Source organism: Myodes glareolus, chromosome 7, assembly GCF_982192425.1.
Source record: "Myodes glareolus chromosome 7, mMyoGla1.1, whole genome shotgun sequence".
Taxonomy (NCBI): Eukaryota; Metazoa; Chordata; class Mammalia; order Rodentia; family Cricetidae; genus Myodes; species Myodes glareolus.
The window spans coordinates 100393451-100418984 of record NC_142032.1 but is presented as its reverse complement, the minus strand read 5'-3'; the positions used below and the strand labels follow the sequence as shown (position 1 = coordinate 100418984).

At 45.7% G+C, this 25534-nt stretch overlaps 1 protein-coding gene across 5 annotated transcripts; it reads left to right on the top strand.

The window, feature by feature from the left end:
- Positions 1–5408: 5408 nt before the first annotated feature.
- On the top strand, positions 5409–20218 carry Trim6 (tripartite motif containing 6). 5 transcript variants are annotated; one of them, XM_087908611.1, is made up of 8 exons: positions 5409–5489; positions 11070–11543; positions 11945–12040; positions 13282–13512; positions 16173–16195; positions 17264–17364; positions 17595–17621; positions 17939–20218. In XM_087908611.1, exons 2-8 carry the CDS (start codon positions 11121–11123, stop codon positions 18502–18504), a joined length of 1467 nt encoding a protein of 488 aa, XP_087764737.1. In that variant the 5' UTR covers positions 5409–5489; positions 11070–11120; the 3' UTR covers positions 18505–20218. The 5 variants fall into 5 exon arrangements, with proteins under 5 accessions (XP_087764737.1, XP_087764739.1, XP_048285705.1 ...); XM_087908613.1 differs by having other exon boundaries at positions 5415–5489; positions 11066–11543; XM_048429748.3 differs by having other exon boundaries at positions 5415–5489; positions 11023–11543.
- Positions 20219–25534: the final 5316 nt, after the last annotated feature.

Here is a 25534-nt window from a genome sequence, read left to right as displayed (position 1 = left end):
GAATTGGGTTTTTTATAGTAGTAAGGGTGGGGTTGAGGGGTCTCTGAGGTCCAGGACCCCTGATTGACTGACATTTATCTAGGGGTGTCCTGGTGAAGTGCTGGCAGTGTTTCTATTTACAGTGCTTGGAAAGTCAGGCATTTCCTTTGAATGGTCTGCTCTTGGATGGGGGTCAGGTAATCTTGGCCTGCCTGGCAGCATCTCAGGGTAAACTGTTAAGACTCTAGACTCCATTTAAATACATTTCTGGCCAGAGTCCCAGGTGATAATGGTTGGAGGAAGTAAAGAACTTCCTTTCTGCCCAGACATAGATTATTATGGCTGGCCCTCACAGAGAAAAGGCAAACAATCTGCCTAAGAAAAATCATAAATAAATAGAACAAAACAGAGCGCCAGGTGGTGGTAGCAAACACATTTAGTCCTAGCACTCCAGGGGCTGACAAGTGGATCTTTGTCAGTTCAAAGTCAGCCTGGTCTACAGAGTGAGTTCCAGGACAGTCCCCAAAGCTATGCAGAGAAACCCTGTCAAATAAATACATAAAAAGACAAAACAGAATAAAAAAGATTCTAACTCTAAGCCCATTTAGTCACCATCTTGGGGAATGTGTAAGCAATGGAACTAATTCCTTGCAGGAAAAGCTCCAGGCAGCTCTGGGACAGTTGAAGATAGCACAGAAAATGGTCAAAAAGATGAAAGTAGGTGCCAGAAATACTTCAGCCATCAGTTCCAGAAAACTGGTTTGATTTGTTTATCTGTCTGTTTTTGTTTGTTTGTTTATTGAGACAGGGTCTCACTCTGAAAGCCCTACTGTCTCAGATTCACAGCTGTCCTCCTGCCTCAACCATCCAAGTACTAGGATTACAGGTATAAATTACCACATGTGGGCTGTTTGAGTAGTTTTTATGAAGAAGACATAGAAGTGCATTCTGTGTAATGCCAGAACACATAAGAAAAGAGATTAGTTAAAATGCTGATCATCCTGTAGAACAATATTGCCAAAATGCTGCCATGTATTTATATTTGAACCTTATGACAGAATAAAAATTAGCTCACTGCTTTCTTTACCTTGAAAGCTGTTACTTCCAGAAAACAAAACATAATCTGGCCATAGCAATAGAAAATGTGTTTGCTGGTACATGTTCAGACACAAGCTCTTTTTGTTTGTTTGTTTGTTTGTTTGTTTGTTTGTTTGAGACAGGATTTTCCAGTGAATATGGAGCCAGTCCTGGAACTCATTATGTAGACCAGGCTGGTCTTGAACTCACAGAGATCTGTCTACCTCTACCTCCAGAGTGTTGGGATTAAAGGCCAGCGCCACCACAAGCTCTTTAATTAACTATGTAGCTGTAGCTATTTATATGGGATGGTTTCTTGACCAGCAGGGTGGTCTGCAAACCACTTTAAGTAATCTGCCTTATACAGCCAGCCCCATCCCTGTTCTCTTTAGGGGCAACTAAGTGAGTTGGGGAGGAGGCTTCTGACACAACATGCAATCTCAAAGAGAAACACAGAAGAGGTCATGGCTAATTGTAGTTTCTGCTTTCCACATCCACACCCATGTAGTAAGAACTCACGTTTAGGATGGTGGCAGGGTATAATAGGCTGACCAAGGACTCCATGGAACTCAGAATAGGGAAGGGTACAAGATGGAGAGGAATTTGTACCCTGGTCTTGGCATAGAAACTGGGCCTCTGCAGTAGTTCCAGAAAACATCTTTAACCTTGTCTCTGCACTGAACTCAAGAAAGGAGTAGGCCACGGAGCTCTGGGGACACGTGGTACAATAAAAATAAAGTGAAAAGTCTGGCAGATTACTGATAGGGCTCCTTTGTTTACTCCTCCTGCAGTCAAACCCTTCAGTCTACACAGGGCCATGAACCCCCTTTCCTTGGAGAATGTGACCTTGCCCTTCTGCATCAGGCAGAGCCCATGGACAACAGATTTACTGAGAGTTGAGCCAGTTAGAAAGTTTGGGTAAGAAGGAACAAAGGCAGCAACTGTAGCAATAGAGGAGGTTGAGAAGTCTGGAACCCACAGAAGCCCAGTTAGCACAGCAGCACCAGTTTATGGATGATTAAGACTAGAGCAGAAGAGTCCAGGATCAGGGGCTGGAGAGATGGTTTAGAGGTTAAAAGCACTGACTGCTCTTCCAGAGGTCCTAAGTTCAAATTCCAGCAACCACATGGTGGCTCACAACCATCTGTAATGAGATCTGGTGCCATCTTCTGGCCTGCAGGCATACATGGAGGCCTCCATCCTTTATCCATACATGGATGCTGAACACTGTGCATATAATAAATAAATAAATCTTTAAAAAAAAAAAAAAGAGTCCGGATCAGCCTGTGCCCCTGCAGGTGGGATGTTTTAAAGCCCCACCCCTTGTACTATGAAGTGACTGGAACTTGTTCCTTAAGGTATACTTAAGGTATATATGGCTTATAACCTATTCCAAGGGAGCTATTCCAAGTCCTTCAGTGCACAGTCCAAGGCTAAAATTTGACACAGAAGGCCTGCAGGGCGGTCTTGGGACACACCTTCAATTCCTTGACTTGGGAGGCAGGGACAGGCAGGTCACTGTGAGTTCAAGGCCAGTTCCAGTTCAGGCTTCAAAGCTACAGAGGAACCCTGTCTCCAAAAACCAAAATAAACAAACAAAAGTTGTAAGTGTGGCTCAAGAGCAAAGCCTCAGGTCTTTCTTCAACAATAGAACAGAATAGTAAGAAAGCTACAATTCTGAGACCTGATTTGGAATTTGAAGAAAGAAAGCAGCCAGAGAACTCCCACAGATAATACCAGAAGGCAAAGTAAGGCTCTACACCAGTTTTTATGTAACTTGACAACCAAGTTTGGAGCAACCAAGGGAGTATAAAACACAGGAATCTGGAAGAACCACAATTCTGAGATCTTTTTACTTCACATTCCTGACTTTGAGACCTTGCCAAATTTTTCTTCCATAAGACGCTTATTTGTGCTGCTCATAAATCTCTTCTAGGGGTTAGCCCTATTGACGGGGTGCTTGCCCAGAAGCACAAAGTGCTGGGTTCAGTCGCCAACACTGCATAAATTGGGTAAGGTAATGCATTCTTCCAATACCAGCGCTACAAAAGCAGAAGCTGAATAATATGGAATTCAAGACCACCCTCAACTACATAGCAAGTTCAAAGTCAGTCATATAAGTGTGTGTGTGTATGCGTACATGCGTGTGTATGTTCATACACATATATATCACATCACTCTTTCTCAAAAATAAACATTGATCCATATATGTTAGACATTCAGTGCCCTGTCTTCTGTTTTATTTCTCTATGATTCTTTAAAGTGCTTGGAGACAAGAAGTAGTGGCACATACCTTTAATCCCACAGGAAGTGGTGACACATACCTTTAATCCCACAGGAAGTGGTGACACATACCTTTAATCCCACAGGAAGTGGTAGCACATACCTTTAATCCCACAGGAAGTGGTGGCACACACCTTTAATCCCACAGGAAGTGGTGACACATACCTTTAATCCCACAGGAAGTGGTAGCACACACCTTTAATCCCACAGGAAGTGGTGACACATACCTTTAATCCCACAGGAAGTGGTAGCACACACCTTTAATCCCACAGGAAGTGGTGACACATACCTTTAATCCCACAGGAAGTGGTGGCACATACCTTTAATCCCACAGGAAGTGGTGGCACATACCTTTAATCCCACAGGAAGTGGTGACACATACCTTTAATCCCACAGGAAGTGGTGGCACACACCTTTAATCCCACAGGAAGTGGTGGCACATACCTTTAATCCCACAGGAAGTGGTGGCACATACCTTTAATCCCACAGGAAGTGGTGGCACACACCTTTAATCCCACAGGAAGTGGTGACACATACCTTTAATCCCACAGGAAGTGGTAGCACATACCTTTAATCCCACAGGAAGTGGTGGCACATACCTTTAATCCCACAGGAAGTGGTGGCACATACCTTTAATCCCACAGGAAGTGGTGGCACATACCTTTAATCCCACAGGAAGTGGTGGCACACGCCTTTCATCCCACAGGAAGTAGTGGCACACACCTTTCATCCCACAGGAAGTGGTGGCACACACCTTTCATCCCACAGGAAGTGGTGGCACATACCTTTAATCCCACAGGAAGTGGTGGCACATACCTTTAATCCCACAGGAAGTGGTGGCACACACCTTTAATTCCACAGGAAGTGGTGGCACATACCTTTAATCCCACAGGAAGTGGTGGCACACACCTTTAATTCCACAGGAAGTGGTGGCACATACCTTTAATCCCACAGGAAGTGGTGGCACATACCTTTAATCCCACAGGAAGTGGTGGCACATACCTTTAATCCCACAGGAAGTGGTGGCACATACCTTTAATCCCACAGGAAGTGGTGGCACACACCTTTAATCCCAGTACTACTCAGGAGCTCTACAGGCAGAGGCAGGTGGATCTCTGAGTTCAAGACCAGCCTGGTCTAGGTAGTGAATTTCAGAATAGCCAGGGCTACACAGAGAAGAAACCATGTCTCAAAAAAAAAAAAGTGCTTTGACCATAAACTCCTTACTTAGTGTGATCCTCCTGCCTCAGTCTCCCTACTGCTGAATTACAAGTGTGAGCCAGAAAGCCCAGTCTATAGACTCCTGCTTGCTAGGTAAACATTCCACACTTGAGCCACATCCCCAGTTCCTCCTCAAGTCTTTCCCCTACCCTCACCCTCTAAGATCAGGTGATACTCAGCTTGTCTATCTACCAGGTCCAGAAATTTAGCATTCTTTTGCTTTTCAGAGTTGCCCTGCCTTTAGTAAAATCTTTATCTATAGCCCAGTTTCTAAATACTATAAGTTTTGTATACATAATGTATAATAAACCTTCAATAAAAAGTAGATGGTCTTTTGATTCCCTGCATTAAATAATAGATGTACACAGGTCTCTGTATGTACACACATGTGATAATTTGAAGTTGTTAGATTTTAATGATACATCAAATAATTACATTTGATACAATGATCAAGGACTACATTTGATACAGTGACCAAATGATAGTAGCTTTGGAGCCTGTCCTGGCACTCGCTCTGTAGACCAGGCTGATCTTGAACTCACAGAGATCCACCTGTCTCTGCCTCTGGAGTGCTAGGATTAAAAGTGTGCATCACCACCGCCCGGCTATGGCTAGACCTTTTATTCTTTAGACATTTCAATTGACAGTGAGAGCAGATGTGCTAAACACTTCCATGACGGTCGAAGGCTTAAGTCTCAAATGATAGTGTTCTCATAGGCATCAACACTTGCTGTTCCCAAGGCTTGTCTAGGGATGCATTCCGATCCCCAGGCTCCCTGGCTTTCTGACCCGCCCAATCAGTGCAGAGGCAGCCCCTCCGCCGCCGCCGCCAGCCCCGCCCCTTTTGGCTGGAGTCGGGCTCTCGTGCTGGACGGAACTGTCTACTGGCTGCGTGCAAGTCTCGGCACTGATCAGGCCACGGATTCCAGGTTTGTGAGCAAACCCATTTTTCTGACCAGTCTCCACATGGTGGAGAGTCTGCGCCACTCTACAGATTGTGTTGGGGTTCACGCGTAGAGGAAGAGTGGAGAACTGCAGCTTTGAGTTTGGGAAGCATCGAAGAGGCACGTTTGCCAATGGGACTAGACTGTGTAAGGGGGTAATGGGAAGCATTGAACCTGGATTCTGGAGGCAAAAGCAAGCTACTCTGGAAGTTTCCCGTTTGGGGTCCCGAGTGGATTCAGAGGTCAGCATCCCCTCCCCCCCGCCCCCCAGGGCTCCAGTCCGGCGGCCCCAGGAAGTAGGTTTATTCCCCCACCCCCACTCCGCCCCATCCCCCGCAGCAGGCCGCACTTCTCCCAGGAAGAGTTGGGAGGTGAGCCTTTCGGCCCGCCCCGCCCCGGTCCGCACCGGCTGCAGCCAGTCCGACCTGGAAGCCCTGGAGCCTCTCCTGAGGAAGCCCAAGCAAGCTGGGCAGAGCTGGTAAAAGACCTAATCTAGACCCTCTGGCCCTCGGAATTAATTAAAGGCTTCCGAATGTGCTCTGCAGAAGTTTGGCACTGGGTGCTCTTCTTCTGTGGACCTACTCTGGGGATGCCTATCGCCCCATTACTCTCCTGAGTCACTTCTGGCTGAGGCGGCCGGGGACAGTGAGGTGATCTTATGCGTTTTATTATGAATGAGTTCGCTGAAATCTGGAGTGTTGTATTGATGTATTTTATCAGCATGTATGTAAAATCTATCGACTCTGAATTTTTTTTTTTTTTTTTGAGGTGTAACCCAGCTGCCCTGTAGCTAACCGAGCTCCTGTTTTCACCCTCCTTAGAGCTATGAGTACAGGCCTGAGCTAAGCTACCAGTGCAGCAAAGGGACATTTATTTCATCAGTCGGCTGAGGGAAAAGCATGCCCAAGAGAATAGTCACAGCTATACTGCAGGACCTGACACCTGGACACTATACCCTAAACCTGTTACTTATTTTTTGAGTGTAATCACTTTTAATATATAGCATGGGCAGAGCAATATAATGTGTGGATCCTAGAGTTTTGGTGAGAGTTAACTGGGATAGAGTTCAAAATAAGTGTGGTCAATTCTCAAACGACGTTACTATTGACTAACTTTTAAAAAGTGCACAGTCAGAACAATTTTGAAGATAATATGCCAAGAAGTTGGGGTGTGTGCCTTAATTGAAGGGTGCTTGCCTAGCATGGGCAAAGCCCTGGTCTGGCTCCCCAGCATCCCAGAAAGGTAGAAGAGCAGGGATAATGCCGTGGGATGTACGTGCACACCTATCACAGCAGCACTCGGGGTGTGGAGGCAGGGGTGTCCCGAGATCAAGGTTATCCCCAGTTACTAGTTAGTGGCTGACCAGCCTGGGGTACATGAGTCTCAAACAGAAGATATGAAAGTGGGTAGTAGGGTGTTAAATATGCCTTACAGTATATGTTTTAAAAGGGTGTGGGGACTGGAGAGATGGCTCAGTGGTTAAGAGCACTGGCCGCTCTGCCAGAAGACCAGGGTTCAATTCCCAGCACCCACATGACAGTTCACAACTGTCTGTAAGTCCAGTTCCAGGTGATCTGATACCTTCACACCAACTCACATAAAATAAAGTTAAATAAATTATATATATATATATATATATATATATATATATAAGGGTGTGACCTCCTACTTATTATGTCTAAAGGTAAAATTAACATTTTTAACATTAGGAATTACTGGTGAGATACCACAAATTTAATACATATGCAGAAATTATGTTTTGCCCTTTAAGAATGTAATGGATTCTTTAGCACTAAGAAGAGAAAAACCTGTACAGGGTAGTATTTTAGGAATTTCTGATGTTCAACAAGTTTTTAAATACATAAGCAAATATTCTTTGAAGATCAATTCAGAAATGTTTAATTATTTTCAATTTTATGTCCATTGAGTGCTGTGAGATCAGTTCCAGATAATAGGCCTGCATAAAGTTAAAAAAATAACGCTAGCTAGATATGGGGACACAGACTTTTAGTCCCAGCACTCTGGAAGCAGATGCAGATGAATCTTTGACTTCAAGGCCAGCCTAGTTAACAAGTTTCTCCCCTTCAGTGTCTGAGTCCCCAGCATTGACCCCAGTGTCTCTGAGTTTTGTTCTGCAGGCCATTTTGGTGTCCGCAGAGCTTCTGCTCCAACAAGCACTTCTGATCTAAGTATCAGTCTGTGTGTTGGCGCTCCCCCCCTCCCCCGCGCCTTCCTGCCCTGAACTCTGTCTACGTGGCAAAGGTCAGTGCTTCTGAAGCATCCTCATTTCCCCTGCAAATCTTTTTTTTGAGACAGGGTTTCTGTGGGTAGCTTTCAAACCTGTCCTGAAACTTGCCCTGTAGGCCAGGCTGGTCTTGAACTCACAGGGCTGCCTCTGCTGAGACTGAGGTGTGTGCCACCACTGCCCAGATCCCTGCAGGTCTTTTTCAGTGTTCACGGCCTGCACAGAGAGTTCCATTGAGGGCCAGTGCTCTTTCTTCCGCCTCTAGTGTGGTCCTCTGATCTTTTTTTTTTATAATGTATGTGTATATGTGTGATCATAAGTGACTATACATGTACCACGTGCATGCAGGAGTCCTCAGAGGCCACAAGAGGGCACCCAGTTCACTGGAGCTGGAGTTAACAAGTTGTGATCTGTCATGTGGATACTGAGAACCAAACTCAGGTCTTGTGCAAGAAAGGCAAGTGCTCTTCCCTCTAAACCATCTCTCCAGCACTTGGCAATTGGTTTAACTGGTCTCCCTAGGCCTGGATTATTCTCTTCTCTTTCATATGTTATTAATTTGGTCTTCTTGCTCCAGAGAGTCAGACTCTCCCAATCTATATAGTGCTCACAGAACCAAGAAGCATCAATTCCAGTACCATCGTTTCCATTCGAGAATCTTATCTTGGTTGTCTAATGTGTCCCATTAGAATTGGAAATGACAGAGATTTCTAATGAAATAGAATATGAGGCCAGTGTGTCGTTTTTAAGTATTCTATTTAGCCCCATTACATAGTAAAAAAAGTTTGGGACATGTTCACCTACATCTGTAATCACAGCACATGGGAGGCCAAGGCAGGAGAATCAAGGAAAATTCTAGGGTAGCCAGGGTTCCATAGTGGAACTTTGTCTTAGAAAAAACAGACAAAAAAGAAAAGTGAGTAGATTTAGTTTTAACTTATTTTATTGGACCCAATACGTGAAAAATATTAAAACATACAATCAATTAAAATTTGCAAAGTATGTATTTTCTCTACAAAACTTTGAAAGTCAGTGTATATTTCTTGCCTGAATACTTATTTCTGACAAGAAACATGTCAAGTCTCAGCTATAAATAGTGGTTAGTTATGCTTAGAAGATCAGGTACCAAAACCACCTCCACCACTTTATTTTCAATTATTATTATTATTATTTTTGTCATTGTTGTTGAGGTATATAATTCATATGTATGAAGGTAGAAATCGCAAGCATAAAAATTTTTTTTTTGAGTTTTTATTAGTTTGCTGTGATAGGGTCCCATCATGTAGCCCTAGCCTATCCCAAAACTCTATGTAGACCAACTGTCCTGGAACTCACAGATTAAAGGTGTGGGTCACCAAGGCCAGATGGTTCTTTAGTTTGTTTATTGGTTTCCTTTGTTTGTTTGAGAAGGGTCATGCTGTGCAACTGATGTAATACTCCTTATTTTGCCCAAGTTAGCTTCTAACTCCGAGCAGGTCTCCTGCCTCAGCCTTCCACACAAGTGAGTTTCCCACACAAGCCACCACACCTGGCACAGCTCCGCTGGGCATCCGTAGCTGTGTACCAGCCAGAAAGTCCTCACGCTCCTCAGTGTTTCCTTTACACTCCTGGCTGCTTTGTTCTGGTTTGCAGTTCATCCCCACTGGAACCCTTGGGTCTGGCTTTGCTGATGTGTTTTCAAATGCTCTTCCGTTTATCAGCAGTTTTATGTAACTGTCACTTTTGAGTTTGGCCTAAAGCTGCCAGCCTGCGTTTTAAGTTCGGCTTCAGGGTTTCATGTTGCATAGTGAACTGTACCCTAACATAATGAGTAAACAGATCGTAGTTAATTCTTGCGGCAGGTAGTCAAGTCTCTGCCAATCAGACGCAGCTGTGTAAGCAGTCCCAAATGTCAGAACCAATCTGACTGTCTCTCACTTCAGTCTTCGTATGTTGCTTTCTTTTCTGGATGTAAACAGCTGGCCTCGGTGGTAAGGCAGAGTATTGTGAGCCATTTTTGACCCAGATTAGTGTTGGATTGTAGGACTGCGCATAAACTCATTTCGGACTTACAGGAATAGGTATTGGTGTGGTTGAGTGATAGAGCCCGCAGTAGGCCCTGGATGCAGCCCCAGTGCCAGGGAGGATATACATAACTAATTTTGTCTTTTTTAATTATTTAGTTTTATGTGTATAAGTATTTTTCTGTATGTCTGTCTGTGCACCACAACTGTTCCTGGTGCCCTGAAGCCAGAGGAGAGTGTCAGATCCTTTGGAGGAGCAGCCGGTGCACTAACCACCGAGCCTCTCTCCAGCTCTGTAGTTTTTATCTTTTGACAGTAATATGACACCATATGAGTAGACTACACCTTGTTCCTTTGCCACTTAGTCTTTCCACAAATTCTCTCATGGGTAGAGACTTTCTCAAGAGAATAGTGGATTGCAAGAATGGTTTTGCCTGAAATAAAAGTAACATTTCTCAGACGGGACTACGATTTGATTTTCAGCGTTCACATGACAGCTCACAACTGTCTCTCACTCCAGTTCCAGTGGATCTAATGCCCTCTTCTAACCTCTGGGCACCAGGCGTGCACACGGTGCACAGACCTACATTCAGGCAAAACACAGTAAAGGGGGAGGGGAGCGAGTTAGTTATAAAACCTGTCTCCTCTGCCTGTCGTGGCTATTCCTGTCTCTGGGTTTCTGGGGGAAGAAACTGAGCAGAGGAGAGTGGATGCGTCCACAAGCTTAGATAGCTGTGATCCTGGAGAGATAGCCAGCGGTGAAAAGGTGCATGAGAAAGGGTCATCCACTAAAGGAGGGTCCTCTGCCAGCTTCCGTGGGTACAGCCGTGAACAGAAAACAAAAGGCTCTGGTCTCTCAGACCATCAGAGTTAACCATGTGATGATGAGAAGAGCAAGCCGGTGAGAGCTTGCCAGAACCGTTGCCATCTGATAAGACAACAGGGACGAAGGCATTGGTGCAGACACCAGAATAAAGGCTCCCCTTGCAACGGGAACAGCAAATCCAAAAGTCCTGGCACAGTCGTGTGTCTACTATGTGTAACACTGAAAACACGCTTGGGTGGGCTGGACTCTGTATAAGACCTCTCCAGTGTCCCGTTTATCTTTCTGACCAATAGGAGGTGAAGGAAACAGTAAGCTTTGTAGTAAGAGTTGGTGTTGGATGTGAGTTCAGATAAAGCGTTGGAATTGGAGGGAGAGGCCTTTGTTTCCCCTCGCGTCTCGCTTCTCAGCTTTAACAGCACCGTTCCTTCCTCTCCCCTTCCTTAGCCTGTGCTTTTTTTTCATTTGCTCTCTACCTGGGTTCTACAAGCAAGAACGGTCTACCAGTCAGAGCTGGGCAGGTAGGAGCCAAGAGGGTGGCAACCATGACTTCAGCAGTTCTGGACGACATCCGAGATGAAGTCACCTGCCCTATCTGCTTGGAGCTCCTGACAGAACCCCTGAGCATAGACTGTGGTCACAGCTTCTGCCAGTCCTGCATCACAGGGTACAGTGACAAGTCAGGGCTCAACCAAGAAGGGAAGAGCAACTGTCCTGTGTGCCAGACCACCTACCAGCCTGGGAACCTCCGGCCTAATCGACACCTGGCCACCATAGTGAAGAGGCTCAAAGAGGTCGTGTTGGGCCCGGGAAAGCAGCCAGAGGTCATTCTTTGTGCTCTTCATGGAGAGAAACTCCAGCTTTTTTGCAAGGAGGATGGGAAGTTGATTTGCTGGCTCTGTGAGCGATCTCAGGAGCACCGTGGTCACCACACATTCCTCATGGAGGAGGTGGCCCAGGAGTACCAGGTGGGAGCAGGTCTGGGGCTTGTCCTTAAATCACGTTCTCCTCTAATTGTTGTGTAGGTTTTGTTTGTTTTGTTTTCTCCTTTTCTGAGACGAGGTCCCAGGTAGTTCGGTACAGCCTCAAACTGATTGCAGAGCTAAAGGTGGCTTTGAACTTCTAGTCCTAGTGCCAGTCATTTCTGTGATTACAAATGTCCAGGGTTTCTTGCATGCTAGTTAAACACTCCCAACTGAACTATACCTGAAGCCCAAATTTCCTTGTATGACTTTTGATGACTTAGAAGTTGGACTAGGAGCTGTCTCCCTATCTTGTCTTCTTGCTTGCATTCCCTGTGTGGAGAAGATTGTTTGAAGCCAAGGCAGGCTTCCCCTGAGCCCTCTTTCGCCCGCCATACTCCTTCCAGGAGCTGTTCCAGGAGTCTCTGAAGAAGCTGAAGAAGGAGCAGCAGGAAGCTGAGAGGCTAAAAGCTCTTATCAAAGAGAAGAGGGAATCCTGGAAGGCAAGTAGGATTGTCCTGGAAGTGATCTGGGACCACAAAGGTGACCATGGGAGCCGAGGACCAGGGCCTCCTGCCCCAGTGTCTTCCCCTTCTGCACAGAACTTCCCCTGGATGCCAGGCTATGGTGGCGCATGCCTTTAATCCTAGCAGGCAGAGGCAGGAAGATCTCTGTGAGTTCAAGGCCAGCCTGGGCTACAAGAGCTAGTGCTAGGACAGACTCCAAAGCTACAGAGAAACCCTGTCTTGAAAAACCAAAAAAAAAAAAAAAAGAACTTCCCCTGGTCTATGGCTGGTGGTGGCGGTGCACGCCTTTAGTCTCAGCACTTGGGAGGCAGAGGCAGGCAGATCTTGAGTTTGAGGCAAGTTTGGTCTACAGTGTGAGTGCAGCCAAGGCTACACTGAGAAACCCTGTCTTGAAAAACCAAAAAAAAAAAAAATTCCCTGGGGCTGACCATTTTCCTTCTTCAGGGGATTGGAGTGGAAGTTAGGTAACATGTCAAAAGTCCATCCACTTTTCTTTTGGTTTGTTTATTAATTTCAATTTATTTTATAATTTTTTTCATGTGTTTGGATGTTTCACCTGCATATATTACTGTATACCACATGTGTGTCTAGTGCCTGAAGAGGCCAGAAGAGGGAACTATAAGCCACCATTAGGTACTGGGAATCAAACCCAGGCCTTATGGAAGAACAAGAAGTGCTCTTAACATCTGAGCTATCTCTCTAGCCCCTCACAGGTTTTTAAGGCAATTATATGAGAAAGAATGGCTTCCCAGGCAGAAGGCAAGGACAGGCAGGTGGGTATGAGTTCAAGGCCAGCCTGGTCTACAGAGCTTGTCTCAGGCCATCCAGAGCAGCATAGTGAGAGAGACCCTGCCTCAAAATAAATAAATAAATTAATAATAATAATCTTCTTTCCGGTGTGACTGCCGGGAAAAGGTAGGTTAATGTGAGCCGGTAATTCCTCTTGGGGCTCAAAATTGGAAGCAGAGGCTGACCTAGAAAGAGTCCACCTAGGCTTCCTGGAGTCTAAACTACCTAAGAATCACAGACTGCATCTCCAGACCTAGACAGAGCAGCCTGAGGCCCAGGGCTGAGAACAGGTGCTGCAGGCCCATGTTCCTCCACTCTCAGACCTGAAGCCCCCCCCCAAAAGCAGTGTGCAGCCTGTCCTGCCCCTCCTCCCCCAGGGAGAACCCTTGGGCCTGCAGTCAGCAGCCTGTTTTTCTTTGGTGCTGAAGAGTCAGGTGGAGCCTGAGAGACACCGGATCCAGACCGAATTTAAGCAGCTGCGGAGCATCCTGGACCGAGAGGAGCAGAGGGAGCTGAAGAAACTGGAAGTAGAAGAGAGGAAGGGGCTGAGCATCATAGAGAAGGCCGAGGGGGACCTGATCCACCAGAGCCAGTCACTAAAGGATCTCATCTCCGACCTGGAGCACCGCTGCCAGGGGTCCACAGTGGAGCTGCTGCAGGTGAGACTCACGGACTGTGTCACCATCTCCACCTCGTGTGGCACCAGGACCATCGTGAGGGAAAGGAGAAGAAACAGATTCCTTTATGTTTCTGCTAACCTTTTTTATTGAACTAGGAGGAGGGCCAAGGGCTAAAGTCTAAAACAGGTCAGATGCAAATGCTAAGGGAAGCCCCATTGTTGTTGATTCCAGATCAAGGGTAGCCCAGAAGTTTCTCTGGAATTGTGAAGACCTGTTGTCTCCAGCAGTGCTCTCCAGGCCCCTAACCAGGCTCAGGACAACTGACATTCTAATACAGATAGATGTCCACTGTGAGAGACACTTCTGTGTGTTGTAGGGAATTTCTCAGTTCCCCTAGCCCCTTCCCACCAGAACTCAACAGTCCCACCTCAAATAAGACATTCCAAAGCCCTTTAACTTTGCCCTGTATCCCCAGGGAAGAAATGTCTAACCCCAGCTAAAAACCCTGTTCACCAGACAGCTCATGTCTCTGTTGCTGTAATGGCAATTGGTAAGGTGCTTTTGTTCAGTCCTCTCATGAGAAAACACATGCAGAAATCAAGTTAGAGCATTGGCACTAAACCAGCCTGCCTGGAAGACAGGTCCTACCTAGCAAAACATGGAAGGGGAGGGGCATGGGGAGCCGGCATGATGGCCAGAAGAATCCTGCAACCCTGATTGGCCAGCAGCCAGAGCACTTTTTTATTATATAGAATTCAGTAAGCAGGGGTGGATTCATGTTGTTCCAAAACATAGATCATATTTTTAGTTTCAGACATGTGGTTTTTTTCCTTGCTCATCTTTCAGTCATTAATAAACTATGACAGAACAGAGATATCATTTCCAATTATTTTCCCTCAAGTTTTGACACCATTGATGAGCGGAGTTATCGTTTTTATTAATTAGCCCATTAACCCAATTTTTAAGAATCAGGGGCATATGACCACCTGTTCTCAGACTGGTAGCCTTTGGTTGTTTCAGGGATGCTAGACCAAAGTAAAATCTTCAAGCCAGTCTGGGCATAGTGAGTTCCATGTCTGAAACAGCGCATTATTCAGTCAACATGTCCAAGGGAAATCCTCAGACCCAAACTGCTGCAGTTATTCAAATTCTGGCGTGGTGACCTCAGCTAATCTAACCGTGTTGCTGTACATACCATGTAATTGGCTGGGTGTGTAGTGGGAAGAGACTTGCAGTCCGAACCGTGGCCAACTCCTCCAGCCCCCACTAGACCTTGTTGACTTTTTTAAGTGTACTTTGTTTTGACTGTCTTGTTCCTGAGTAAGTACAGGGACAGAAATTTCAAAAATTTCTCATAGCCTCATAAAGAGACGTGTGGTGTCTTTCCGTGTGTCACAACCTCCAAGTGTATTGAAGACCTTGAAGTAGATAAGGATGTCTCCCTAACTGGGAGGGGTAGCATGTTCAGGACTTTGCTGGGAAACATTAGAAGCAGTGTTCCTGGAGACGGCATAAATGATTCATAATAAATTTTCCATCAAACCAATATTCCCAAATTGTACAAATTAAAAGTCTCCCATGTATGCAACAGGTGGAGACGAAAATCAAAGGTGACACGGTGGCCGTCAAGCAGCTCTGCTGGCCTTAGGACATCTGTGGTTCCCATCAGAGAGGGCTGTGCCACCAGCTTTCTCTGCTCTTAACCCCTTTAGTAGAATTCCACTATGGTAGCAGATACTTAGCAGGTATTTGGGGCCGGGCCCCTGTGTGTGCATGCATGCATGTGTGCGTGTGTGCATCCATGTATCTCATCTAAGGGATGAAGTTTTGAGAGCAAACCACATTTTAAACCTATGGATGTCTCTGCCCGGTAGCAATGGCGCAGCCCGTTAGACCCAGCAGTGGGGAGGCAAAGGCAGGTGGATCTCTGAATTCAAGGCCAGCCTGATCTACAGACAGTTCTAGGACAGCCAAGACTGTTACACAGAGAAACTCTGTCTCGAAAAACAACAAACAAACCAAAAAGTAAAACCTGTGACTGTCTCAAGGGGAGATGTTAGTCTATCATCACTCTGCAAAGTCAGGTGCTGTGTGGCAAGTAACAGGCGCTACACAGGCATGGCTTTCCAAACAGGAATGAGGGGATGGCTCAGTGCTGGGGCATTTGTCTAACATACATGAAGTCCTGGTTTCCATCCTGAGCATTGCCAAAAACAAAACTTACAAAAAATAAAGGAACTTAAAATTTGTGCGTGGGTCCTCAGGAACTCTGCTCTGATTGGGTGGGGTTGTTTTTATTTTTGTCTGTTTGGTTTTTCAAGACAGGGTTTCTCTGTGTAACAGCCCTGGCTTCCGGAACTCACTCTGTAGACCACTGGCCTCAGACTCACGGAGATCTGCCTGCTTCTGCCTCCCGAGTGCTGGGATTAAAGGCCTGTGCCACCACCGCCCAGCTGTGCTTGTTCAGTTGTTTTGAGAATTCTTTGCTATGTGAACTAGGTTGGCCTCAAACACGTACTTGTGCGTCAACCTCCTAAGATCTGGGATCACAGACATATCTTACTTCCTCCAAGTTCTCATTTATACTTTGTAGCAACTGGACTGATTTTTTTGGGGGGGAGGGTGTCTTTGTCATTAGACTGGCGGTAAAATGGGAAGAAGATATAATCCTTCACTCCGTTTGTCTTTTTTCTCCCTAGGATGTGAGTGATGTCACAAAAAGGTATGTGAGTTAATTCCCTTGGCCCTGTGGGAAGGGGAAAGTTATAGACAGGGTAGGTTTGAGACTGGTATATTGCATTGCATGTGAATTTAGGGATCTCAAAGATGAGGGAGTAGGCTGGCATCCATGGTGGTGAATCAGTATGGGAAGGGGACACTCGCTGGAGGCAGGAGTGTCACTAGATTCCCTTTTCACCAACCTCTCCACCTGCCTTTGATGCTGACTTTCCTAGTCATAGCCGCCTCGATCCACATCATTCTTGGCTGTTGATTGAGGGAAATCACCATCCATGTGCTGCCCGAGGCTTGAGATGGGCTTTCCGGTGCCAGCGGTGACTCTCCGCTTATCCTGCCTTTCCAGTCCAGGTCTTGCGACTTAGGGCTTACATTTCCTTTTATGTCAATTCCAGTAAAAACCCAGACCTGACATGAGGGGAATGGTTTTGGCCCTGGAACAGAACAACTTCTTTTTAGTAGCATTGAATCTATAAAGTCATCCACTGAGGTGACATCTAAAGTTGCCCACGGACCCAGTACCTTCAGGCCTCTTAGACAGTGAGCCTGGGTTTCTGGCCCTGAATTCTAAGCCCACACCACACAAGCCCTTCCTTTCAGGTGGTCCTTTCGCCTCAGCAGCAGGGTTCCTTCCTGATCGGTGTGGGCGTCTCTGGCACCCCCTAGTGGACTTTCTGATACGGCACTGACATTTTTAAACACTTTGTTTCCTATTTAGATACTGTAGCAAAGGACTCCACAGCCTCTGGGGTTCTTTCAGTTCTCCTCAGTTGGGCGCTGTCCCTAGGGCACAGAGGAAAGGGAAACTCTTTGTACCTTATAGAATTTACAATAGAGAAGCAACAAAATGAGGCTTTAATAAGTTTGCTTTTACTGAAGTGAATGCAGATAGTGAGCAGCTGGCTTTTAGCCCAGGACTTTTGGTCCAGTGCAGGGCCCTCTGCAGCGTGCTGACTTTCCTCAGGAAAGAATGTTGAGGAGTTTTAGTTCTTCAGTGGGTCTGAGGGGTGGGGAGACAGCACCCTGAAGCTCTCATAAGGTGTGCCCTCACTAGGAGTGAGTTCTGGACCCTGAGGAAGCCCCAAACTCTCCCCACCAAGCTCAGAAGTTTGTTTCGAGCCCCGGACCTGGAAAAGATGCTGCGAGTCTTTCGAGGTGAGTTTGGGGAGAGTCTGGATGAGGGGTTCCTGTAGTGGGGAGAAACAGGGCAGATGGCGTACTGGAGAATTTTCAATGAGAGAAGTCACAGAGGGACACGGATGTTGAAGGCGACACGGAGTGACCAGTGCATGCTTTCTCTGAGTCCCCATCGTTCTCAGATCTCCTCAGATGTCAGACCTGAGACCGTCTGTTCTCTTTAACATGTTTTGTTGGTCTTGTTACAGAGTTGACAGATGTCCAGAGCTACTGGGGTGAGTAGAATCCACGGCCTCTCTGAACTGCTGCTTGTCAGCCTCCCACATGCTTCTCCCCAACAGACACACATGTTCCCTCGGGTCTTAGGTTTCCATACCTCTCCTCTACCACCTAATTCTGGGTCATCGTCCGTCCATTCCCCCACACACACACCATTTCCTTTGTCCTCTCCACTCAACATCACGTGACCTGGGTGCCCACTACTCTGCTTCCTCTCCTCTGAGAGTCACATGACCTGTGTGCCCCTCTCCTCTGAGCGTCACAGGACCCATGTGCCCACTCTCATCTGATGCTATTGTACCCTCTCCTACAGTGGACGTGACCCTGAATCCACAGACGGCCAATTTAAATCTTGTTCTGTCTAAGAACCGGAGGCAGATGAGGTTTGTAGGTGTCCAGCTGTCCGAGTCCTCCTGTCTGGAAGAGCATTACAACTGCAGTGTCCTGGGCTCTCAGCAATTCTCCTCAGGAAAATACTACTGGGAAGTGGACGTGACCAAGAAGACGGCTTGGATCCTGGGTGTTTGCAGTAACCCCCTGGAACCCATGTTCTCCTTCAGCCAGTATCCCAGCAAGCAGAGCGCCTCCTCCAGGTATCAGCCCCGGAGCGGGTACTGGGTGATCGGGCTGCAGCACAAGCACGAGTACAGAGCCTATGAGGACTCCGCCACCTCCCTGCTGCTGTCCATGGCGGTGCCGCCTCGCCGCGTCGGCGTTTTCCTAGACTACGAGGCTGGCACCGTGTCCTTCTATAACGTCACAAACCACGGCTTGCCCATCTACACCTTCTCTAAGTATTACTTCCCCACTGCCCTCTGCCCCTATTTCAATCCCTGCAGCTGTGTGGTCCCAATGACCTTGCGTCGCCCAAGCTCTTGAGGGGCCTGGTGCGCCTGCCCACACCTGAGCAGACTCCTTGGGACACACGAGTTTTCTCTCGGAGCCTCTGCTCTCTGTTCTTGGAGGGTAGCCTCCCACTGCTCCTGTGAATACTCTTGACAGATCCTGAATTAAAGGTGTGCGCCACCAAGGCCCGCCTAGCGAGTGTTGTCTTTTGTTAGTTTTGAAGCAGGCTATATATAGCCCGGGCTGTCCTGGAACTCTGTGTAATTGAGAATGACCCTGAGCTGATTGTCCTGTGTCTACCTCCCAAGTCCTGATACCTACATATGGTTTTGCTCTGGTGTTCTTCGAGACATGATATCCATAAATAGCCCGGACTAGCCACAGACACTTAGTCCTTCTGCTTCAGCTCCTAAACACAGATTAAAAGTCTATCTCACAACACCTGACCAAGCATAGTATTTGATGACTTTCTTTTAAACTGATGTCTGTGGTCAAATGTAAAACATTCTGTATAAATTAGATAGGAGTTTATATGCTAAACAATTTGTAAACAAAATTGTCTCTAATTTTGCATTCTTGTAGTATCTGTCAAGTTATACAAAATGTAGTAACGGACAAGGCAATTATAAATGTATATATAGGATTTGAGTGCTTAAACCAAACTCTCCATTCGTAAATAACAACAAAAAAGAACCCCAAATTAGCCATTGATTAAAAAAAATAATAAATCCTTTGACCACTTTAGTCTTGATGGCGTCAAGAAGAGATTGTAGCTTTTGTTTTCACAATAAATAGCCTTCATCTTAAGATTTGAAGAGTCATGATCAAAATCAGAAAATGTGCTGGGAAGGGAGAAGATAACGGTCTCCCAGTGCCAGTTACGATATCAGAGGAGGCAGAAATGGAGGTAGCCACGTCACAGTGGTGTGTTCTGGCCTCCTGCAGTTCTTCTCAGTCAACAGCTTTTTCTCTGAGCCATCAGTTCACAAAAAAATGACACGGAGACTTTTTATGAAAGCTCGGCCTTAGCTTAAGCTTATTCCTAACTAGTTCTTATCACTTAATCACTTTTTTACGCGGCTCGGTTACCTTTACTCTGTACTTCCCATCCTGCTTCCTCTCCATCTGGCGGCTGCTCTGCCTTCTTCCTCACGAGCCCTCTCTGTCCCCAGCAGACCTGCCTAGCTATTGGCCAGTCAGCTCTTTATTAAATCAGCCATGGTGACATATGTACACACAGCGTAAAGGCCTGTTCCGCAGCACCTCCCTTTCTGTTGTAGAGCTCAGGATTGAACTCAGGGCTTCTTATGTCAGGCTGGCATCCTAGCTTGACAACCCCGGATTTTTGTTTGTTTTTTGTTAATTGTTTCTTTTGACACAGGGTCTTACCAGGTTGCCCAGGCTAGCCTCGAACTTGCAATTAAGTCCAGGCTGACCTTAAGCTTGCCTCGGCATCCCAAGCTACTATGTTTACAGGCTTATATATACTACCTCTTCCTCTCACCTCACAGTGCTTACTTACGCTCAGGTTCAAGTTCCAATTAAAAAAGTTATAGATGTAAGGGGAGAAATCCCTGTTGGGGACAGCTAACTGCAGCCAAGGGCCAGGAGTGAGTTTGGAGTACTCTCAAATGTACTGTAAGTGGATTTCCATAAAAGCAATATAAAATAATTGCACTAACAACTGTATTACAATGATGATATTTTGGATATATTGTTTTAAATAAAGCTCACTACTTCAACTGTTTGTTTTAGTTTGAGATCGATTCTTCTTAATCTGTTGCGCAGGTTATCCCAAAATTAACCATGTAGCCCAGACTAGCCTCAAAACCATGGTGGTGGGTCTCATCCTTCCTTAGCCTTCCAACTGCTGCTGTTACAGGCATGAGCCGCCACGTGAAGCTTCCATTATATTTTTGTTTTTATGAGACAGGGTTTCTTTGTAGCCCTGGCGATCCTGGAACTCACTCTGTGACATGAGGCTGAGATCCATCAAACTCAGAGGTCCATCTGCCTCTGCCTCCAAAGTGTTCATGAGCCACCACTGCCCCGCTTATTGTAATGAAAATGTGAATGCTGGGAAATTTTCAGTTACATTGGCTCCCATCACACTTCTACCAGACAAGTGTGTTGAGATAACTCCCTGTGCCTGAGGGAGCCCTAGGACCAAGGGAGACTGGAAGGTGCACCTGTGCACAGAAGGATCTATCTATCTACACACCATCCCTGAACTCTGAGGTTTGGTTTGGTTTCCCTGTTTTTAAGATTATATTTTTAGAGCCAGGTCGTGGTGGCACACACCTTTAGTCTTTAGTACCAGCACTCAGAAGGTAGAGGCAGGCGAATCTTTCAAGTTCAAGGCCAGCCTGGTATACAGAGCGAGGTCCAGGAGAATCGGCCATTACACAGAGAAACCCTGTCTCAAAAAAAAAATAAGGGGCTGGAGAGATGGCTCAGTGGTTAAGAGTACTGCCTGCTCTTCCAGAGGTCCTGAGTTCAATTCCCAGCAACCACATGGTGACTCACAACCATCTATAATGAGATCTGGTGCCCTCTGGTCTGGTGGCAGACATGCAGAAAGAACACTGTATACATAATAAATAAATAAATCTTTAAAAAAAATAAGAAAAAGATTTTATTTTTAATCATGTATATGTATGTGTTTGTGTGAGTGAAGAGGCCAGAGGCATCAGATCCTCTGGAGCTGACGTTCCAGGCAGGTGAGTGCTGCCTTCCATGGCTGCTGAGGATGGAACGTGGGTCCTCTGGAAGAGGAAAGCATACCCTACTACTGAGCCATCTCTCCAGACCCCCACGGGTGTGACAGAAAAGACCATGATTGAACACTGGCAGAAACATAAACTTCCAGGAGATGGCTGGAGAGGAGCCTGAGCCTGGAAAACATTTCTACTCTGAGGCTTTTGCCTCTGGAAAAAGCCTAGTGCGGGTCTTGTGGGCCATATCACGTGCATGGCATCCCAGAAGCCAGGGGCAGGCTCCTCATCCTGACCTGCACTGCTCCGCCTGTATTGCTCCTTTCTCGTTTACTTTTCTCATAAAATAAGTCCATGCCAAAGGAGTTAGTCCAAACCTCTAAACCTTAAATTGGCTTGATGAGTCCAAAGAGGTCCAGAAAATAACCCTAGACACCAAAGAAATTCATTAAGCCTCAAGGAAGTCTTGCTTACATAGACTAGAGAAAGCATTCAGCTCTAACCTTGTCCAGAGGGATCTTGAGGCTGAAGTCTTCTCACCTAAGTTAAGCTACTCTGAAATATACATCAAACAAATACTAACATGTCATTTTTTCTTATTTATTTGTTTGTTTTATGGTTTTTCAAGATGTTTTTTTGTGTAACAGTTCTGTCTTGTCCTGGACCTCACTCTGTAGACGAGACTGGCCTCGAACTCACAGAGATCCACCTGTCTCTGTCTCCCAAGTTATCTAACATGAGTGTTAAGGTCGGCCCAAACAATAGGTAGGGCAAGACTACCTCAAAATATCAGTTTAACTGTGTGTGGTGGCACACTCCTTGAGTTCAAGACCAGCCTGGTCTATATAGTGAGTCTCAGGGCAGCCAGGTTTACTTAGACTCTGTTTCAAAATACGAAAAATCAAATACGACTATAAAAGAAATAAATACAAGAAGAAAAGAATGAAAAGTCTTAAATCCAAATCAAGATTATTATCTTAGTTTTCTTCTGTATATTCCATAATTTTAGATTTTACATTAACCTCACAATCCTCATTGACATAATTTTCATAAATGGTGCAAAGTGTGGACTAAAACCTATCTCTTTGACTGCATGGAAGCAGTGTTTACAAAACCCCTTGTTGAAAGCCTAGAAAGCTCCAAGGAGGTATCCCGAAAATGACCCTTTGTCCACCGACCTGGTCACATATGGGAGGGTCTATTTCCAGGCTTTATTCATCTATCAAGCCTCAAGTCGGCTCTGTCTGCCCCTCCCCTGTGTCATGTAATATTCTTCCACGGTGTTGCGGAGATTAAGTAATAGAATATTTGGATGATTTTTAGTTTTAGTTCCTACCTAGTATCTCACAGTTCTGCCAGTTATTTTATTCCTGCTTTTGTCTGCAATTTAACATACTAGTCATTTTTGAATACAAATTAGCTTTCTCTAAGAAGTGTGATGCAAGAGTTCCCAGACAGACCATATCAGCATGTGTAAGGACAACCTTGACTTTCAGTCGGAGCAGCAGCAAATATCAGTGGCAAACAAAATTATGGCCTGGCCTGGAAGGACAATGGCTCCGCAACTGAAAGTGCTCGCTGCTCTTGCAGAGACCTGAGGTCTGTTCCCTGCACTCGTGTATCCAGAAAGCCCACAATCCGTAACTGGTTCCAGCGGACTTGCCAGTTTCTACTGGCCTCCCTGGATACTGTATTCAGGTGTACTAACTCACAAACACACATATATACATAATTAAAAACAAGAGCCAAGTGTGGTGGCTTATGACTTTAACGCTAGTGCTTGGGAGGCAGACACAGACAGATCTCTGGACTCAAGACCAGCCTGGTCTACATAAGGGGTTACGAGCCAGGGGCTACGTAAGACTCTTTCTTAATAATAAAATTTTTAAAAAAGATTTATTTATTATGTATACAATGTCTGTCTGCATGTATGCCTGCTCACCAGAAGAAGGCACCAGATCTTATAGATGGTTGTGAGCCACCTTGTTGGGAATTGAATTCAGGACCTCTGGAAGAGCAGCCAGCAGTCAGTGCTCTTAACCCCTGAGCCATCTCTCCAGCCCCTAAAAGAATTATTTTTAAATAAAAAATTACTACACATTGCCACGCCAGCACAGCCTGGATTCCAAGTCCGAGCGAAGGATGTCAAGATTAATGGAACATGCAGTCTGGATGTTGCAGAATCAGAAGCCTTTATTGTACATCACCTAGGACATTACCTAACCCAGACAAGTGGGTCAGCAGAATGGAGACCTCATCACCAGATCCTCCAGTTAGGGCCAAGACAATGCTTGCTCAGGAAGCAGGGTTGGTAAACAGCTCTGAGAGCAGGGAACTTGCAAGTTTCTCAGAAACCCAGAACAAGGGCAAGAAAGGTCACCATCAGAGGAGGTGAGTAGGAAGGCCAGGACTCCATTAGGTCCCAACAACACATGTATTATTTGAAAAAGTTACTTTATTACAGGGCGATTTAAATTTTATCTAAGTTATAAAATAATTCAATGTAAAGAAATCTTAATTTTAAAACAAAAATTGTATTATCTTAATAGCTTCACTTTTTAGTTTACTGACATACTACATATGGAACCCTCACCCCTTATTCTCAAAGGGGAGAAGAAATTTCCTAGCAGAATGTTTTCCCAGGAAGATAGTGGCCTTCCCCTCTCCCACCTGGGAGATTCCCAGCACAAGGTCACTTAGCTCAGCCCAGTCAGCCACCTGGTACAGGCTGATAAAGATGGCCTAACTTAGGCCTTGCTCTAAGAACAGGAAAAAGCTGACTTAGCAGGATGGGAGGGAGCAAAAGTCCTTGCACCAGTGCCAAAGCATCTTCAAAGAGTCTCTTTGTAGTTAGGCCTTTAAAAGCTTACCCCACAGAGGAGATACAACTCCTCTCTACCTCGTTGTAACGGGGATGGAGATGAGTTCCAAACATGTTTGTATTATGCTGATTAAACCTTGCTTATTACAGTCTGGGCACAACTACTGGGTTCTGATAGTCTCTCTCTGGGGGTTGTATCTGGGCACAACACTACATAATTAAAAATTAATTTCAGGAGGAACTCAAGGGAGAGGCTTAGCATGTGCAAGGCCCTATATTCAACTCTTTGCACCAGCTAATTGGATATTCTCTTCCCTGACAACTCTATTGTTTGCTTTTAAAAAAATTTATTCTGATGGAGGAAGGGTGGATATGGGAGCAGGGAAGTAAATATCTTAATTAAGGGGGCCATTTTAGGGTTTGCAAGAGACTTGTCTCTAGAGGGGCTCCCAGGTCCGAGGAGAGGTCCCCAGATTGTTCTTTGGGCAGCAGAGGAGAGGGTGCCTGAACTGGCCTTGTCCCATAGCCACACTGATGAATATCTTGCATATCACCATAGAACCTTCATCTGGCGATGGATGGAGGTAGAGACAGAGACCCACACTGGAGCACTGGACTTAGCTCCCAAGGTCCAAATGAGGAGCAGAAGGAGGGAGAACATGAGCAAGGAAGTCAGGATCACGAGGGGTGCGTCCACCCTCTGAGACGGTGGAACTGATCTAATGGGAGCTCACCAAGGCCAGCTGGACTGGGAATGATGGAGCATGTGATCAAAATGGACACTCTGAACGTGGCTGTCAATGAAGGCTGACTGAGAAGCCAAGGACAATGGCACTGGGTTTTTATTCTACTGCATGGACTGACTTTGTGGGAGCCTGGTTTGTTTGGATGCTCACCTTTATAGACTTGGATGGAGGGGGGAGGACCTTGGACTTCCCACCGGGCAGGGAACCCTGACTGCTCTTAGGACTAAAGAGGGAAGGGGAGGAGGAGGGGGAGGGAAAAGGGAGGCAGGGAAGAGGTGGAAATTTTTAATAAATAAATAAATAAATTAAGAAAATTTATTCTGCTGGGTGTTGTTATGCTTTGTGGACTTCTGATATGTTGTCTGACATTAATTTTTGTTATTCTTGGCCATTATTTAAAATATTTCTTTTTGTTTTTCAAGACAGGGTTTCTCTGTAGCTTTGGAGCCTATCCTGGAACTAGCTCTTGTAAAGCAGGCTGGCCTCGAACTCACAGAGATTCTCCTGTCTCTGCCTCCCAAGCGCTGGAATTAAAGCCGTGCCCCACCACCACTGCCTGGCTATTTGAAGTGTTTTTTCTCCTGTCTTACCATCTTCATCCTGGTTCCAACATTCCAATGATGCACGTAGCCTCTGGAGCTGTATATATATATATATATATATATATATATATATATATATATATATATAAAATTTTCTTTGTTCCATTACTATAAAAATTTTAGTAACTACTCTCACATTGAAGTAGGGAATTTGGGTGCTCCTGGGTCAAGGACACTCAT